The sequence below is a fragment of the Glycine soja genome, chromosome 10 (assembly GCF_004193775.1).
Source record: "Glycine soja cultivar W05 chromosome 10, ASM419377v2, whole genome shotgun sequence".
In the NCBI taxonomy this organism is placed as follows: domain Eukaryota; kingdom Viridiplantae; phylum Streptophyta; class Magnoliopsida; order Fabales; family Fabaceae; genus Glycine; species Glycine soja.
The window spans coordinates 3,937,208-3,957,113 of NC_041011.1; the positions used below are offsets into that span (position 1 = coordinate 3,937,208).

General features: G+C 38.0%; 2 protein-coding genes across 7 annotated transcripts; both read left to right on the forward strand.

The window, feature by feature from the left end:
• On the forward strand, nt 1-5,698 carry LOC114370992 (transcription factor PIF1-like). 4 transcript variants are annotated; one of them, XM_028328394.1, is made up of 11 exons: nt 1-359; nt 476-568; nt 662-1,391; nt 2,772-2,870; nt 2,964-3,029; nt 3,151-3,216; nt 3,685-4,092; nt 4,690-4,762; nt 5,004-5,156; nt 5,315-5,402; nt 5,509-5,698. In XM_028328394.1, exons 2-9 carry the CDS (start codon nt 516-518, stop codon nt 5,012-5,014), a joined length of 1,506 nt encoding a protein of 501 aa, XP_028184195.1. In that variant the 5' UTR covers nt 1-359; nt 476-515; the 3' UTR covers nt 5,015-5,156; nt 5,315-5,402; nt 5,509-5,698. The 4 variants fall into 4 exon arrangements, with proteins under 4 accessions (XP_028184195.1, XP_028184194.1, XP_028184193.1 ...); XM_028328393.1 differs by having other exon boundaries at nt 5,004-5,109; XM_028328392.1 differs by having other exon boundaries at nt 5,315-5,698.
• Nucleotides 5,699-7,107: 1,409 nt separating this feature from the next.
• LOC114370994 (transcription factor PIF1-like) lies at nt 7,108-18,934 on the forward strand. 3 transcript variants are annotated; one of them, XM_028328396.1, is made up of 10 exons: nt 7,108-7,470; nt 7,587-7,679; nt 7,773-8,502; nt 9,891-9,995; nt 10,083-10,121; nt 10,243-10,308; nt 16,937-17,344; nt 17,944-18,016; nt 18,257-18,409; nt 18,550-18,934. In XM_028328396.1, the coding sequence occupies exons 2-9, from the start codon at nt 7,627-7,629 to the stop codon at nt 18,265-18,267; spliced, it is 1,485 nt and encodes a 494-aa protein (XP_028184197.1). In that variant the 5' UTR covers nt 7,108-7,470; nt 7,587-7,626; the 3' UTR covers nt 18,268-18,409; nt 18,550-18,934. The 3 variants fall into 3 exon arrangements, with proteins under 3 accessions (XP_028184197.1, XP_028184196.1, XP_028184198.1); XM_028328395.1 differs by having other exon boundaries at nt 18,257-18,362; XM_028328397.1 differs by having other exon boundaries at nt 7,109-7,470; nt 9,891-9,989; nt 18,257-18,362.
• Nucleotides 18,935-19,906: the final 972 nt, after the last annotated feature.

Here is a 19,906-nt window from a genome sequence, read left to right on the forward strand (position 1 = left end):
TTTATTTATTTCTTTGGAAGGATCTTGACTCTTTTTTAATGGAAAAAAAGGGAAATTAATGCAAACCGTCAAAAATGGCTATCGTCCTTTAGCTTCTTCCCATTATTCGGAGAGATGCGTTATCTTTCTTCATCCTTCAACCATAACACAAACACAAGAACCCCAGCTCCAGCTACCTCCAACCCAAAACACCCATTTATTACTCTAAACATTACTAGTAAAATTAATAAAAAGAAGATATTCTTCTTCCTAATAACATACCAATTCATTTCAAAGATTGATTCTCCACACCAGCAACAAAAAAATTAAGTTCCAAAGAAAGACATCTTCACTTACTATGCTCCTCTGCTGCAATAGTAGTAAGTATCCCCTTTTGCTTCTTCTGTTCCTATTAACAAATCCCTCTTCATATTCCTCATGAATTATTGAATTTTCTTATAAATTTAACTACTCTTGTCATTGAAATCATGAACAGAGGCAAAACGAATCACTGTGTTCTAGATTTCGAAATCCAAATGGACGACGACGACGAAGAATACCCAATTCCTGTCTCAAAGAAACCGTCCACGTAACTCTCTTCTCTATTATTTTCAATTTCATTTTATTCCTCTTTTTTTGTGTGTGTGCATTAAGTAGCTGAAAGCGACCACAATTAAAACAGGCAAAACGATGAGATCATGGAACTGTTATGGCAAAACGGCCAGGTCGTGATGCAAAACCAAAACCAACGACCGTTCAGAAAACAACCGCCGACGACGGACGGCGACGGCCCCATTCCGGCGAGGGAGATTCGATCCTCCGAAGCGGAAAACTACAATAGCCAACACTTGTTCATGCAAGAAGACGAAATGGCGTCGTGGCTGCACTATCCAATCCATGAAGATCCTCCTCCCTTCGATCACCACGATTTCTGCGCCGACATCCTCTACCCGCCGCCATACGCCACCGCGAGCCAGAATCAAAGCAGCGCCTCCGTGCAGTCCTCCGTTCGCACGACGGAGCTCCAGCATCCGGCTCCTCGGCCTCCGATTCCGCCGCCGAGGCGGCAGGAGCATACGCTGAGCAGGATACACAATTTCACGCACTTCGCAAAGCACGGAAATGCGTCGTCGAGTTCGAAGGCGGCCGCGCCGGCGCAGCCGACGGTTGCGGATTCGTGCGACACGCCGGTAGCCACGGCGGAGCACGTGGAAACCGGCCGCGCGAGCGTCAGCGCCGCCGCCGGTAAAACCCCCGCGTCGGATGGCGGGAGGGAGACGGCGACCTGCGACGTGACCGTGACGTCATCGCCTGGCGGTTCGAGCGGGAGCGCTGAACCGGTTCAGAGAGAACCAGTGGTGAACCGGAAGAGGAAGGGAAGGGAACAAGAGGAATCGGAGTATCAGAGCGAGGTAAGTGAGTCCACTCAGTTCTTTTTTATTATTATTTATTTTTGGCATGATTTTAAATAGCATTCCATGATCGCACTTATGATCGTAATATGAAGATATTTTGATTCATTCGCACAATACAATGGCAATCACATTTTCCAGGAATATAAAGTTTTTTGGGTCGCCCAAATTTAAAACCATGATTTTAGGTTTCACCGTATGTCTCACAGTCACACGTTCCATATGCGTTAGTGTTGGCTATCCTACGCCGGGGGAGTGATGTGTGAGCACACTCCCTCGCATTCAATTCACCGTCTATCTAATTCTCAATCATCTAACTTTTTCGGTGTGTGGACATGTCTATGGTGTCGTTTCTCTATCGAAACCCTTAAACGCGACGCGGTTGCATACGGTGATGCCACGTGTATATTGGAAGATTCGAGACCTTCTAACCAAGGAGCATGGTGGATTGGACTTGATGGACTGGAGTGATTCATGTGCACATGTTTGCAATTTTACTGTATAGCCTATATAGGTTTGATATTTTGAGAACTGGCCCAAAAGAAATTACTACTAGTTTTGTTTAACTTAGGAAAGTTAATGTCAAAATACTAAGGAATTAAGCCGTCATGATGCGGACTGAACGTGAGTTTGGTCAAAATTTCTGTATACTATATTACTACTATAAAGATTGATCTAGTGAGGATGTGAGACATTTTCCACACTCTAAAATGAAAACCTATAACTCCCTCCATCAAACTGTTTAATAGGCTCATGCTTTATCTATTATCTATTGTTTGTTCGAGTTTGTGATAGGTTAATATAAATATAGACGCTGTTATTAACTATGCTTATGTATGTATCAGGTGATAATTAAACATGAACCTTTTATTGATGGTGGTAAGATGATTACTAGTTCCCCATTCATGACTTACATGTTACAGCCTTTTGGAAAACTACAATTTTTTATTATTATTTCAATTGATCTTATTAAGCAAGAGTCAGTTCATCTCTCAAGAGGACGCTCATAATTATTATTTTGCTAAAGTAAAATTCCTTGGTAAAGTGCCTATATATAATGACTAAAAGAAAAACTTGGACTTAGTTGTGAAGTTTGATGGGGCAGGGAAATAGGTAGAAATCTTGGGTTTAAGTTGTGATACTTCTAAATTTACCAAAAACAAGGGGGAATGGGACTTTGTACACAAGATCATAAGTTGGTGGCTTCCCATGGAAACAGACTACTTGACCTATAAGTTGGAACTTGGAACAGATGAGGCGGATCAATAGTTTATAAGATAACGGCATTTTTGTTGTCTCTTTTCTATATTTTGCAGTCTGTATACATTTATGTTTTATGCTACTTCTATATTCTTATTTCCATTGGTCTCACTGCAAAAGGATGTTGATTTTGAATCTCCGGAAGCTAAAAAGCAAGTTCGTGGTTCTACATCTACGAAAAGATCTCATGCTGCAGAAGTCCATAATCTCTCAGAGAGGGTGAGGGTTTGTACTTACATAACTTTGATGAGTCCATCAATTTTATGTTGTTTTTCTCATTTTCAGAAAGTTTCATATTGTATTTCCCTGCAGAGGCGTCGAGATAGAATTAATGAGAAGATGAAAGCTTTGCAAGAACTTATACCTCGGTGCAACAAGGTCAGGACAACAGAATTATTAAATTTTTTAGTACCTTTTTTGTTTTAATTTATTATGCTTGAGATTTTACTTCCTTCCTCATAGCTCTTTCTAATATTGATTCCTTTTCTGAATTTGATAGTCTGACAAAGCTTCAATGCTGGATGAAGCAATTGAGTACTTGAAGTCACTGCAATTACAAGTGCAGGTAAACCTTTTATATAAACAAATTGTTTTGCTAACAAAGCAATTGAGTACATTAATCGAGCAATCTACTTGAATATGGTTTGATTTATCAGCATCCATAATTTATAAAATGTCTTTGAGCCTTAAAAAGGTTTAAGGAGAAAAGCGAGAAAAATAAGGATGACAAAACAAAGCAATAAACTGTTAATTCTTATTGAAAAGTTTTCTTTAGAGGAAACTGCACATCCTTTTAGTGAAAGAAGCAGGGTGGCAGAGCCAAAGAGGTTGTATTTGGCATAATGTTATTTAGATGAAAGCTAATAATATTTATTAAAGAGTTGGCTTGTTCTACACAATTGTGAGTTTGTGACTCAATTTATGACCCATATTATGTCTATTGGTCATATGCTATCATGTTTATTTACTATTTACATTCCATGGTAATATACTATCATTTGTAACAAGAACAAAATACAATTTATGTATGCAGATGATGTCCATGGGATGTGGCATGGTACCTATGATATTTCCTGGAATCCAGCAGTATATGCCACCAATGGGAATGGGGATTGGGATGGGTATGGGTATGGGTATGGGCATGGAAATGGGAATGGGAATGAACAGATCAGTAATGCCATTTCCCAATATGTTAGCTAGTTCGACTTTGCCAGCAGCAACTGCAACTGCTCATTTGGGACCAAGGTTTCCTATGCCTCCTTTCCATATGCCCCATGTTGCTACACCTGATTCATCCAGAATGCAAGGAGCAAATCACCCAGATAATAATATGCTTAACTCACTTGGTACACTAGATCCAGATCAATCATGTATCCCAAACTTCACTGATCCTTATCAACAGTACCTCAGTCTCCAACAGGCACAGTTACAATTAATGCAGGTAAATTTATTGTATTCCAGTCCACCATTACATATCATCTTCGGTGCATCATCATAATACCCTTCTTTAGATGATATGCACCGGCAAAACTCTGTTGGTTTCCAAGGCACATCACTAACAGGCTAACTCTGTTTTGAATCCCCAATTTTAGACAAAAAAAAAACTCGAGTTTTGGATTGATACCCCAGCCTTGTTTGTTTATTATTTTAAAAACAGTATTATGTTCTCCAAGATTTGTTTGAGCGCTCATCATATTTGAAAGTGTTTGTCCCTTGAGCATATTTCTTTCTTCAAAAAAATTGTCTTCTGAGCAGTTGAACAAAGGAACTTGAAGAAAGCAAAACCAGAGGATGAGAAAACATCTTCATGCTGTGTCTGTTGTTTGTTTTTAAATACTAGTCTTGGAAACAATTTTCAAAACTTAACAGATTTGAGATAAGAAATTTATTGTTAGAATTGTTTTAGAAAACAGTTTTTTTAAATAAAGAAAGTGAGAAAGGGAATCAAACATACTGTTAGTGTATCTCTTTCTTTTTATTTGTCATTTTTTTTAAAGATGCAAACATTTATGAAGTCCATTTGCATATGTGGTATCAGACAATGAACCAACCAAATGTCAGCAAGCCTAGTACCAGTAGAGGTCAAGAGAATCCAGAAAAGCATCAGTCAGGTAAAGTGTCATTGTAGTCTACTAATTTTTAATTTGTTCTTTTTACTGTATCTATGAAATATACTTGCTATTTACAAATCCAACTGGGCTGCACTTGCCTTTAGATCAATGTGGGCGTGCAATTTGAAGTATATGAGAATTTTTTTCGTACTTAATATGTTTGGCTAATACTATTTAATCTTTGCTTATAAGCCAGTAATGTATGGCTAAGGTATATCCATTTTTTTTTCTTGATATTCAGACAAAACATGATTGGTTGATATTACAATCTAGCCCTGAAAATTCAAATGGTGCGGCTCACTATTGGATAGCTGGTAGACTACCAGTAACTCTCACATCAGGGGATTGTAAGTCTTTTTAGTGCTCGAAGGTTCAAATCCTGATTGATTATTAGGTACAAAATAGATCATGTTAAGAGTGGAATGGTGCAATAAAGATTAATCATCACTTTTGACAAGATAACTTAATAGATAACTTCATAGATAACTTCATATTAGTATCATGGTAATAAAAAAAAATCATTGACAATGGATCACTTGTGCACATTTGCAGGTTAGCTTTTTCCGGCATCTAGACAAAAGCTGTTGTAATATGCGAGAACTAACTTTTTAGCAGTTCTCAGTAACAAACAAACTAACATGTAAATTATTTTCACCCTCGCAGTATTTCTGTCCCCTTTCTTTTGCCCAGCACTTTTTACCCCACTTAAAAGTTCATACTATTTTAGAGATTATTTGTGTTGGCAGGTGCAGTTCTTTATACAGTCTAAACGTAGAAGATCCTTTCTGTTTAGTCTTGGACTGGATTCAGATTCATGTTCTGCCCCCTATTTGCCGTTGTACTATCATTTTTTTACTGCTAGACATTACAGCGGTATATGGATGGTGATTATTTATAAAGAAAACAAAAGGTGAAAGTGAAACAGTCCTTCATTTACATGACTCTTGGCACTAGCTATTCTTCCCGGCGAAGCACGTATATTAGCCAAACAAGAATACAACACAATAATGAATGCTTAGATAGTGAACACAACAAATTCTAAAATTTATATTATGCGCTGTGACTAATATATAACATAAAATAAAAATAAAAACTGTTATAAATTGAATTTGATTATAAATATAATAAAATAAAGATGTTTAATTGTTGTAATGTTATATTTGAGTGGGTACAAAAATTTTAAAAATAATTAAAATTTAAAAATATCTAAGAGGTATACCAAGCATTAATTATAATGAACGTTAACCTCAATTTGGAGAATATGGAGTAGAAGGAAGAGAAACATTAAAAAAAGAAAGACAAATGTGATAAGTGATATTGTGAGAGAGACAGAAATGAAAATAAGTTATAGTGAACATTTTTCTTGAGGCATATACAATGGATAACCATTCAACAATCATTTAAAGTACCAGGGTTTTGTGAATATTTTTCTTACATCTTTACTTGAGTCAATTAGGTGTGCTTGTTAAGAAAGATAAATACGTGAGAAATAAGGTGGAAGAAAGAAAGAAATAAAGGGAATGTAAATGAGTATAAAATAAAGTAGATGCAGGAGCGTATAGTTTAAGAAAAATTAGTACCAGACTCATGCAATACACGATAAATTAGTATAAATATATTATTATTCTAATTGATAATATAATATTAATCTTTCATTTAAGGAAATATATTTTCATTAATATGTAAATTTTTAAATTTTTTATTTTAATACTTATTATAATAAAAAGACAATAAATTTTAATAATATATAGAAATTAAGTATAACGTTTGTTTTTTTAAAGAATGGTGATGTTTATTTTCATATTAATATTATATATATATATATATATATATATATATATATATATATATATACTTCATATGATAACTTATATATTATATAAAATAAAATATTAATGATTTTTATAAATATGATTTGATATTATGCTAACTAAATTATTATTAAGGATGACAATAATAAGACAAGATAAGTTTGAGTAGTAATCTATCATCATCACCCTGCTAGATGAAAATACATTTTGAGGTGTATTTAAAGTTAGTTTATTAATATCTATAACAGTATAGGTTATTTTAGTGTTTCTATTTTAACTATAAACTTATTAACTTTGATAATTATTTTAAAAATTATTATATTATAAATCTTGCTAACAAATACTTTAAGAGGTAGAACATTAATTTAAGTAATTAAAATAAAAAAAATATTTATTATAAAAAAAAAATCATGAACATTATACATTTCAATAATTTTTTTCTCCTTTCACTTTGTTTATTCTACAAGGAATCAAACTCTTAAGAAGGTGAAGATGAATAAGTATGCTAAAACTAAAATGACTAATCATGCACTGTTTATTTATTTATTTCTTTGGAAGGATCTTGACTCTTTTTTAATGGAAAAAAAGGGAAATTAATGCAAACCGTCAAAAATGGCTATCGTCCTTTAGCTTCTTCCCATTATTCGGAGAGATGCGTTATCTTTCTTCATCCTTCAACCATAACACAAACACAAGAACCCCAGCTCCAGCTACCTCCAACCCAAAACACCCATTTATTACTCTAAACATTACTAGTAAAATTAATAAAAAGAAGATATTCTTCTTCCTAATAACATACCAATTCATTTCAAAGATTGATTCTCCACACCAGCAACAAAAAAATTAAGTTCCAAAGAAAGACATCTTCACTTACTATGCTCCTCTGCTGCAATAGTAGTAAGTATCCCCTTTTGCTTCTTCTGTTCCTATTAACAAATCCCTCTTCATATTCCTCATGAATTATTGAATTTTCTTATAAATTTAACTACTCTTGTCATTGAAATCATGAACAGAGGCAAAACGAATCACTGTGTTCTAGATTTCGAAATCCAAATGGACGACGACGACGAAGAATACCCAATTCCTGTCTCAAAGAAACCGTCCACGTAACTCTCTTCTCTATTATTTTCAATTTCATTTTATTCCTCTTTTTTTGTGTGTGTGCATTAAGTAGCTGAAAGCGACCACAATTAAAACAGGCAAAACGATGAGATCATGGAACTGTTATGGCAAAACGGCCAGGTCGTGATGCAAAACCAAAACCAACGACCGTTCAGAAAACAACCGCCGACGACGGACGGCGACGGCCCCATTCCGGCGAGGGAGATTCGATCCTCCGAAGCGGAAAACTACAATAGCCAACACTTGTTCATGCAAGAAGACGAAATGGCGTCGTGGCTGCACTATCCAATCCATGAAGATCCTCCTCCCTTCGATCACCACGATTTCTGCGCCGACATCCTCTACCCGCCGCCATACGCCACCGCGAGCCAGAATCAAAGCAGCGCCTCCGTGCAGTCCTCCGTTCGCACGACGGAGCTCCAGCATCCGGCTCCTCGGCCTCCGATTCCGCCGCCGAGGCGGCAGGAGCATACGCTGAGCAGGATACACAATTTCACGCACTTCGCAAAGCACGGAAATGCGTCGTCGAGTTCGAAGGCGGCCGCGCCGGCGCAGCCGACGGTTGCGGATTCGTGCGACACGCCGGTAGCCACGGCGGAGCACGTGGAAACCGGCCGCGCGAGCGTCAGCGCCGCCGCCGGTAAAACCCCCGCGTCGGATGGCGGGAGGGAGACGGCGACCTGCGACGTGACCGTGACGTCATCGCCTGGCGGTTCGAGCGGGAGCGCTGAACCGGTTCAGAGAGAACCAGTGGTGAACCGGAAGAGGAAGGGAAGGGAACAAGAGGAATCGGAGTATCAGAGCGAGGTAAGTGAGTCCACTCAGTTCTTTTTTATTATTATTTATTTTTGGCATGATTTTAAATAGCATTCCATGATCGCACTTATGATCGTAATATGAAGATATTTTGATTCATTCGCACAATACAATGGCAATCACATTTTCCAGGAATATAAAGTTTTTTGGGTCGCCCAAATTTAAAACCATGATTTTAGGTTTCACCGTATGTCTCACAGTCACACGTTCCATATGCGTTAGTGTTGGCTATCCTACGCCGGGGGAGTGATGTGTGAGCACACTCCCTCGCATTCAATTCACCGTCTATCTAATTCTCAATCATCTAACTTTTTCGGTGTGTGGACATGTCTATGGTGTCGTTTCTCTATCGAAACCCTTAAACGCGACGCGGTTGCATACGGTGATGCCACGTGTATATTGGAAGATTCGAGACCTTCTAACCAAGGAGCATGGTGGATTGGACTTGATGGACTGGAGTGATTCATGTGCACATGTTTGCAATTTTACTGTATAGCCTATATAGGTTTGATATTTTGAGAACTGGCCCAAAAGAAATTACTACTAGTTTTGTTTAACTTAGGAAAGTTAATGTCAAAATACTAAGGAATTAAGCCGTCATGATGCTGACTGAACGTGAGTTTGGTCAAAATTTCTATATACTATATTACTACTATAAAGATTGATCTAGTGAGGATGTGAGACATTTTCCACACTCTAAAATGAAAACCTATAACTCCCTCCAACAAACTGTTTAATAGGCTCATGCTTTATCTATTGTTTGTTCGAGTTTGTGATAGGTTAATATAAATTTATCTCCAAATGTAATATAGATGCTGTTATTAACTATGCTTATGTATGTATCAGGTGATAATTAAACATGAACCTTTTATTGATGGTGGTAAGATGATTACTAGTTCCCCATTCATGACTTCCATGTTACAGCCTTTTGGAAAACTACAATTTTTTATTATTATTTCAATTGATCTTATTAAGCAAGAGTCAGTTCATCTCTCAAGAGGACGCTCATAATTATTATTTTGCTAAAGTAAAATTCCTTGGTAAAGTGCCTATATATAATGACAAAGAAAAACTTGGACTTAGTTGTGAAGTTTGATGGGGCAGGGAAATAGGTAGAAATCTTGGGTTTAAGTTGTGATACTTCTAAATTTACCAAAAACGAGGGGGAATGGGACTTTGTACACAAGATTATAAGTTGGTGGCTTCCCATGGAAACAGACTACTTGATCTATACGTTGGAACTTGGAACAGATGAGACGGATCAATAGTTTATAAGATAACGGCATTTTTGTTGTCTCTTTTCTATATTTTGCAATCTGTATACATTTATGTTTTATGCTACTTCTATATTCTTATTTCCATTGGTCTCACTGCAAAAGGATGTTGATTTTGAATCTCCGGAAGCTAAAAAGCAAGTTCGTGGTTCTACATCTACGAAAAGATCTCATGCCGCAGAAGTCCATAATCTCTCAGGGAGGGTGAGGGTTTGTACTTACATAACTTTGATGAGTCTATGAATTTTATGTTGTTTTTCTCATTTTCAGAAAGTTTCATATTGTATTTCCCTGCAGATGAAAGCTTTGCAAGAACTTATACCTCGGTGCAACAAGGTCAGGACAACAGAATTATTAAATTTTTTAGTACCTTTTTTGTTTTAATTTATTATGCTTGAGATTTTACTTCCTTCCTCATAGCTCTTTCTAATATTGATTCCTTTTCTGAATTTGATAGTCTGACAAAGCTTCAATACTGGATGAAGCAATTGAGTACTTGAAGTCACTGCAAATAAAAGTGCAGGTAAACCTTTTATATAAACAAATTGTTTTGCTAACAAAGCAATTGAGTACATTAATCGAGCAATCTACTTGAATATGGTTTGATTTATCAGCATCCATAATTTATAAAATGTCTTTGAGCCTTAAAAAGGTTTAAGGAGAAAAGCGAGAAAAATAAGGATGACAAAACAAAGCAATAAACTGTTAATTCTTATTGAAAAGTTTTCTTTAGAGGAAACTGCACATCCTTTTAGTGAAAGAAGCAGGGTGGCAGAGCCAAAGAGGTTGTATTTGGAATATGAAAAAAGAGAGATGAGAGTGAGAGAGAGAAAGAAAGAAAGAGAGAGATTGAGAGAGAGAGAAAGAGTGAGGAGAGAGAGAAACTCTGGGAGATGGAGAGTTACACCGAGGGCTAACGGAGCTAAGTGTGAGAGAGAGAGCATCGGGGAGACGTCTCGACGGAGCTATGCCGGAAACTTAGGAAGAGCTAAGTTGACTCATTCAGGGTCCAATTGGAGAGATAATAAGGACATCACGTCCTTATATTTCTCCCGCTTTGCCGAAGACATCACAGAGAAAGATCTGTGGTATCACTTCAAGAGATGGGGGGATGTCCGAGAGATTTTCATTCCGAAAAGAAGGAACCTGGCGGGAAGAAGATATGGTTTCGTCAGGTTTAAAGGGGTTCAAGACATCCCTTTCTTGGTGAAGAAATTGGATAGCATCGTTATAGGGGGTCTGAAACTGTTCGTTAACCTCCCAAAGTATGGGAGGGAGAAAGGTCGAGAGACAAGGGGTAATATCCAGGCAAAGCTACCCATGGACAGAAAGCAAGGAGGGGAATTTCGTAATCGAAATGCGCCGCCAATATCATATGCAGACGCACTGAGACGAAACACAAGTAGAGAGGGAGATCAGAAGTCTGTTTTCATCCCCAACAACCAACATACTTCCTTATCGGTGGCCCAAATACAACTTGAACCAGAAGATACTTTGTGGTTGAAGGAAGCATGGGTAGCTCACTTAAAAAACCCAGCAATGTATGATCGTGTGGAGGAAGAGTTAATGTGGGAGACGGGAAAGGATATACGCACAACTTTCATGGGTGATGACCAAGTCCTCCTGCTGGGTCTCTCTGAATATGACGCAAACCAGCTCATCAATGGAGACAGAACATTCCTATTCTCATCTATTGAAAGATGGCACCCAAACATGAGAGTAGATTATCGGTTAACATGGATTCAGTGCTGGGGGATCCCTGTTCAGGCATGGAACCCAAAACACTTTAACCAGATTATAGCTCCTATGGGTGAGGTTGTGGACATCGACGACGCAGTCGAGGAGAAAAGAAGGGTGGATAAAGCGCGGCTTCTTATCCGGACTCAATGGCGGCCATCCATTCAACATACGGTGGAAGTGATGATCGACGGCGCCAAATTCATGGTCCACATCAATGAGGAATCTTGTCAAGGTCACGTAGGATGTTCGCGGAGGGCGGGAAACGCAGAAGGGTCATCGGAGGAGATTAACTCCGATGACTCCATGTTCGATAGCTCATCCCACATCAACTGGGATCACGGCGATACTGCTTCAGACCTACCGGAGTTGGAGTCCTGTAGTAATCCTCACGGGGGAGCTTCTCAGTACCTCGCCGGCGCCGATGACCGAGGGGGGCTAAGTCGGGTACCTCCGCAGGTGTCGGAACTGCTATCCGCGCGAGAGGAGGAGGTCGCGAACTCATCGCGGGGCACCAAAATCCAGCAGACATGGATGTTACCCGCAGGTTTTTCAGACGGGTGCGACCCGGTGGGTATTTACCCTCGGTCCATAGCGGAAACACGGGTAACTCCTTTGCCTGGTCATAAATTCAAATCCTTTTCCCAGTTTGTGGAGACAAAAGCAGAGGAGAGACATGAGGTTAGCCCTGACGCCAGGAGTGTAGAGGCTAAGAAACATCACAAACAGAGTTATGGTGGTAACGGGAGGTCTAGGGGGGGGTTTTCGGGCCAAAAGAAAGATCATGCAGAAGACGGAAACGTGGCATTATTTGAAGACAGGGCTGACACATGTGATAAGCCTATGGACAATGATATGGAGGGGCACCCAACAAACAACAGTCTACGGTCAGCACAACAAGATGAGCATTTTTCCTATTCTACCCCCAAAGACAAAAATTCTTTGCTGGGCCTTCAAACAAAAGTTGGGCCAGACGGAAATCAGTGGCAAGTTTATTCAAGGAAGAAGAGGTCCCAAAAGCAATCAAATATGGGCCTCCCCTCATCTAATCCTAATGTTTCAACAATCTTCGAAAATAATCAACAGCACCAGAATAATAGTTCGATCCAGCCAGAGGAAACTCATCAGGTTTCTTTACAGCAACAGATCACTATGGAAGCAGCAGTGGCAACCCCTATATCAGAAACCCAACACGATCATGAGGCAAATCTCATATTGGATGTGGCAAAACAGTTGGGTCTTACTGGAGAAGGGAGTAGGGAGGATATTCTGGAGAAATTCCAACACATGGAGGAGAGAGATAGAGCGGAGGCAACAAGAAGGGCTAATAATAGTAGGAATCCATGAAGATAATTTCATACAACGTTAGGGGCCTTGGGAGGGGTGTTAAGTGGGGAGCAATCAGAAGAATGATCAAGAAGGAGACTGTGGACTTTATTTGCCTTCAAGAGACTAAGAAAGATGCGGTAGATTCACCTATGTGTCAGGCTTTATGGGGTAATGTTGATGTAAGATGGGAAATACTCCCAGCTATTAATTCTGCTGGTGGTATTCTTTGTCTATGGAGTGAGAAGTCATTCAGATTGCAAAGGAAGATTCTTGGAATTGGGTTTATTATTCTGGTTGGGGAATGGATTCAAGAAGCTCAAATGATAACTCTAGTTTCTATCTACTCTCCTTGCGACATTCATAACAAAAGGATTCTTTGGGACTCTATAAAGCAGCTCAGGCAATCTATGGAGGGGGGTTTGTGGTGTTTAATGGGAGATTTTAATTCTATAAGGAGCCCTCATGAAAGATTTTCTGATGTACAAAGCCTTCATGAAGATAGCTGTACCAGAGAATTTAATCAATGGATTGATGATTTAGAAGTCTTAGAGGTCCCCTGGTTGGGAAGGAAGTTTACATGGTATAGACCTAATGGTACATCTAAAAGCAGACTGGATAGATTTTTGGTTTCCCATGACTGGATGGTTAGATGGCCCAGCAGTTCTCAATGCACTCTTGCTCGGAATTTCTCAGACCATTGCCCAATTGTACTTCGCTCTAAGGAAATTGATTGGGGCCCAAAACCTTTTCGTATCTTGGATTGTTGGCTTAGAGATAAATCTTTCAAGGAGGCTGTTCACCATAGCTGGAATGCTATTCAACAGCCAGGTTGGGGTGGATTTATCCTCAAACAAAAGTTCAAGAACTTGAAGCACAGCTTGAAGGCTTGGAATAAACATCTTTTTGGAGATACTTTATCAAAGATTAACAAGATTGAGGCTGATCTAAACAAGCTGGAGGAAGACATAAGCCAAAGGATTTTGTCCCCTCATGAACAGCAGCATAGAAAACAACTGCAGGAAGATCTTTGGGCCGCAGCCCAAGCCCATGAGTCCTTGCTGAGACAGAAATCCAGATCAAGGTGGATCAAGGAGGGTGATTGCAATTCTCGCTTTTTTCACATGGTGATAAATGCCAACCGCAGTAGCAGCTCTCTGAAAGGAGTTATGGTGGATGGTGTTTGGACAACTGAACCTCCGGTTGTGAAGGAAGAGGTGAGATCTTTCTTTTTGCATAGGTTTATGGAACCAGACATCCACAGACCCACTTTAGATGGCACCCCCTTTCAATGCATTTCTCATCAACAAAATATAGAGCTGGTGAAGCCGTTTTTGGAGGAGGAAGTGAGGGAAGCAATCTGGGATTGTGGGAGTGACAAGAGCCCAGGGCCTGATGGGATCAACTTTAATTTCATCAAGAGCTTTTGGCAGTTGCTCAAACCTGATATTCTTCGTTTTTTAGATGAATTTCATGCTAACGGAATTTTTCCTAGGGGAGGCAATGCTTCCTTCCTAGCTTTAATTCCAAAGAAGGTTGATCCACAAGTTTTGAACGATTACAGACCTATATCCCTCATAGGCTGTATGTATAAGATTGTGGCGAAGATCCTAGCTAAGAGAATGAAGACAGTGCTGCCTACCATCATTAATGAAGCTCAATCAGCGTTTATTGAAGGGAGACACCTTCTTCACAGTGTCCTCATAGCTAATGAAGTCATTGATGAAGCTAAAAGGAGCCATAAACCCTGCCTCATATTCAAAGTTGATTATGAAAAGGCTTATGACTCGGTATCATGGAATTTTTTGCTGTATATGCTGAAAAGAACAGGGTTTAGTCCTAAATGGATCAGCTGGATGGAAGGGTGTCTGAAATCAGCCTCAATTTCAGTCTTAGTCAACGGTAGCCCCACAAAGGAGTTCAAGCCTCAAAGGGGTCTTAGACAAGGGGACCCTCTAGCTCCTTTTTTATTCAATATAGTTGCTGAGGCTTTGAATGGTTTGATGAGGACAGCGCTGGCAGCAAACCTATACAAAGGCTTCAATATTGCTAGTTCTGAAATCAGTATTAGCTTATTACAATACGCGGATGACACGATCTTTTTTGGTGAAGCTTCTATGGAAAATGTGAAAGTTCTCAAAGCTATACTTAGAACTTTTGAAGTGGTTTCTGGTTTAAAAATAAATTTTGCCAAAAGCTCTTTTGGTGCTTTTGGTAGGGATGACCAGTGGAGGCAAATGGCAGCTACCTACCTTAATTGTAGTCAGTTAGCTCTTCCTTTTGTTTATCTTGGTATACCCATTGGGGCTAACCCGAGGCAAGCTCATGTGTGGGAACCTATTATACAAAAATTTGAGAGGAGACTAGCTACTTGGAAGAAGAGATATATCTCATATGGGGGGAGAGTGACTCTTATCCAATCAGTCCTTACTGCTCTCCCTATTTATTATTTTTCTTTTTTCAGGGTTCCCCGTATGGTGGCTGACAAATTAATCAGAATTCAGAGAAGCTTTCTTTGGGGAGGAGGTCATGACAACAACAAAATTGCCTGGATATCTTGGAAAACAGTTTGCTTACCCAAAGACAGAGGAGGTTTAGGCATTAAAGACATCCATACCTTTAATGTGGCCCTCCTTGGAAAATGGATGTGGAACCTTATGTACCAACAAGGGGCTCTATGGGTGGCACTTTTGGAAGCTAAATATGGGGGCTGGAGAGGTCTAGTTGGAGAAGGAAACTCAAGCTGTCAGTCAATTTGGTGGAGGGATTTAATAAAAGTTATGCATTTGCCCTGCAATGGAAAGACTCTTTACCAGCAAATTAAGTGGAAGGTAGAAGCTGGAGATAAGGTCAGATTTTGGGAGGATAGGTGGATTAGTCACGATCAATCTTTAGCTGAAAAGTACCCGCGGCTCTATGTGAATTCCAACCATCAATACCAGCTGGTTGGTTCCATGGGGCAGCATAGCAGCCTTGGGTGGAACTGGAACTTTACTTGGAGACGCCAGCTGTTTGACAGAGAAATAGAATCAGCCATATCCTTCCTCGATGAAGTTGAAGGTATATCCATTAATCCTCAAGGTTCCGACACTTGGGTTTGGACAGCAGAAGCATCGGGTATCTTCTCTACTCGAAGTGCTTACTCTTCGATTTGGGAGGAGGTAGCTGTTGACAACCTTCACGTCTGCTTTAAGGACCTTTGGAAGATCAAGATCCCGAGCAAGTTTTTAATGTTTGCTTGGAGGTTACTGTGGGACAGATTACCTACAAAAGTTAATTTAAGGGCCAGGCAAGTGCAGATCTTGGATCTGACTTGTCCTTTCTGCAGAAGGGGGGAGGAGACTGCTTCCCACATTTTTATTCACTGCAGTAAGACTCAGCCTATATGGTGGGAAACAATGAATTGGGTAAATATGCAGGGACCTCTTCCATGGAGGATAACAGATCATTTCATGCAGTTCTCTTCATTGAAAGAGGCTGGTATAAGATCTAGGAGGTGGCAGTGGTGGTGGATGGCGGTTACTTGGTCTATTTGGCAGCTTAGAAACAGCATTGTATTTTCCAATGCAACTTTTGATGGCAACAAACTGGTTGAAGATGCATCTTTTTTAGTATGGACTTGGCTTCACAATTTGGAGAAGGACTTCTCTTTACATTTTAATCAATGGTCGAGTAACCTTCGACAGAATTTTTTGCAGTAGTAGGGTTACACTCTTGGTTTTAATTTATATGTATTCCCTCCATATTTTGGTTCCTTATCAGACTGTGTTGTCTGCTTTCAGGAACCAATTATATGGACTTTTATTTTGTAATAGTACCTCTGGTACTTTTTATTCAATATATATATATTTATCTTTGCAGACCAAAAAAAAAAAAAAAGAGGTTGTATTTGGCATAATGTTATTTAGATGAAAGCTAATAGTATTTATTAAAGAGTTCGCATGTTCTACACAATTGTGAGTTTGTGACTCAATTTATGACCCATATTATGTCTATTGGTCATATGCTATCATGTTTATTTACTATTTACATTCCATGGTAATATACTATCATTTGTAACAAGAACAAAATACAATTTATGTATGCAGATAATGTCCATGGGATGTGGCATGGTACCTATGATATTTCCTGGAATCCAGCAGTATATGCCACCAATGGGAATGGGGATTGGGATGGGTATGGGTATGGGCATGGAAATGGGAATGGGGATGGGAATGAGCAGATCAGTAATGCCATTTCCCAATATGTTAGCTAGTTCAACTTTGCCAGCAGCAACTGCAGCTGCTCATTTGGGACCAAGGTTTCCTATGCCTCCTTTCCATATGCCCCATGTTGCTACACCTGATTCATCCAGAATGCAAGGAGCAAATCACCCAGATAATAATATGCTTAACTCACTTGGTACACTAGATCCAGATGAATCACGTATCCCAAACTTCACTGATCCTTATCAACAGTACCTCAGTCTCCAACAGGCACAGTTACAATTAATGCAGGTAAATTTATTGTATTCCAGTCCACCATTACATATCATCTTCGGTGCATCATCATAATACCCTTCTTTAAATGATATGCACCGGCAAAACTCTGTTGGTTTCCAAGGCACATCACTAACAGGCTAACTCTGTTTTGAATCCCCAATTTTAGACAAAAAAAAACTCGAGTTTTGGATTGATACCCCAGCCTTGTTTGTTTATTATTTTTAAAAACAGTATTATGTTCTCCAAGATTTGTTTGAGCGCTCATCATATTTGAAAGTGTTTGTCCCTTAAGCATATTTCTTTCTTCAAAAAAATTGTCTTCTGAGCAGTTGAACAAAGGAACTTGAAGAAAGCAAAACCAGAGGATGAGAAAACATCTTCTTGCTGTTTCTGTTGTTTTTGTTTTTAAATACTAGTCTTGGAAACAATTTTCAAAACTTAACAGATTTGAGATAAGAAATTTATTGTTAGAATTGTTTTAGAAAACAGTTTTTTTAAATAAAGAAAGTGAGAAAGGGAATCAAACATACTGTTCGTGTATCTCTTTCTTTTTATTTGTCATTTTTTTTAAAGATGCAAACATTTATGAAGTCCATTTGCATATGTGGTATCAGACAATGAACCAACCAAATGTCAGCAAGCCTAGTACCAGTAGAGGTCAAGAGAATCCAGAAAAGCATCAGTCAGGTAAAGTGTCATTGTAGTCTACTAATTTTTAATTTGTTCTTTTTACTGTATCTATGAAATATACTTGCTATTTACAAATCCAACTGGGCTGCACTTGCCTTTAGATCAATGTGGGCGTGCAATTTGAAGTATATGAGAATTTTTTTCGTACTTAATATGTTTGGCTAATACTATTTAATCTTTGCTTATAAGCCAGTAATGTATGGCTAAGGTATATCCATTTTTTTTCTTGATATTCAGACAAAACATGATTGGTTGATATTACAATCTAGCCCTGAAAATTCAAATGGTGCGGCTCACTATTGGATAGCTGGTAGACTACCAGTAACTCTCACTTCAGGGGATTGTAAGTCTTTTTAGTGCTCAAAGGTTCAAATCCTGATTGATTATTAGGTACGAAATAGAAATAGATCATGTTAAGAGTGGAATAGTGCAATAAAGATTAATCATCGCTTTTGACAAGATAACTTCATATTAGTATCATGGTAATAAAAAAAAATCATTGACAATGGATCACTTGTGCACATTTGCAGGTTAGCTTTTTCCGGCATCTAGACAAAAGCTGTTGTAATATGCGAGAACTAACTTTTTAGCAGTTCTCAGTAACAAACAAACTAACATGTAAATTATTTTCACCTTCGCAGTATTTCTGTCCCCTTTCTTTTGCCTAGCACTTTTTACCCCACTTAAAAGTTCATACTATTTTAGAGATTATTTGTGTTGGCAGGTGAAGTTCTTTATACAGTCTAAACGTAGAAGATCCTTTCTGTTTAGTCTTGGACTGGATTCAGATTCATGTTCTGCCCCCTATTTTGCCGTTGTACTATCATTTTTTTACTGCTAGACATTACAGCGGTATATGGATGGTGATTATTTATAAAGAAAACAAAAGGTGAAAGTGAAACAGTCCCTCATTTACATGACTCTTGGCACTAGCTATTCTTCCCGGCGAAGCACGTATATTAGCCAAACAAGAATACAACACAATAATGAATGCTTAGATAGTGAACACAACAAATTCTAAAATTTATATTATGCGCTGTGACTAATATATAACATAAAATAAAAATAAAAAACTGTTATAAATTGAATTTGATTATAAATATAATAAAATAAAGATGTTTAATTGTTGTAATGTTATATTTGAGTGGGTACAAAATTTTTAAAAATAATTAAAATTTAAAAACATCTAAGAGGTATACCAAGCATTAATTATGATGAACGTTAACCTCAATTTGGAGAATACGGGGTAGAAGGAAGAGAAACATTAAAAAAAGAAAGACAAATGTGATAAGTGATATTGTGAGAGAGACAGAAAAGAAAATAAGTTATAGTGAACATTTTTCTTGAGGCATATACAATGGATAACCATTCAACAATCATTTAAAGTACCAGGGTTTTGTGTATATTTCTTACATCTTTACTTGAGTCAATTAGTTGTGTTTGTTAAGAAAGATAAATACGTGAGAAATAAGGTGGAAGAAAGAAAGATATAAAGGGAATGTAAATGAGTATAAAATAAAGTAGATGTAGGAGCGTATAGTTTAAGAAAAATTAGTACCAGACTCATGCAATACACGATAAATTAGTATAAATATATTATTATTCTAATTGATAATATAGTATTAATCTTTCATTTAAGGAAATATATCTTTCATTAATATGTAAATTTTTAAATTTTTTTATTTTAATACTTATTATAATAAAAAGACAATAAATTTTAATAATATATAGAAATTAAGTATAACGTTTGTTTTTTAAAAGAATGGTGATGTTTATTTTCATATTAATATTGTAGTATATATATATATATATATACTTCATATAATAACTTATATATTATATAAAATAAAATATTAATGATTTTTATAAATATGATTTGATATTATG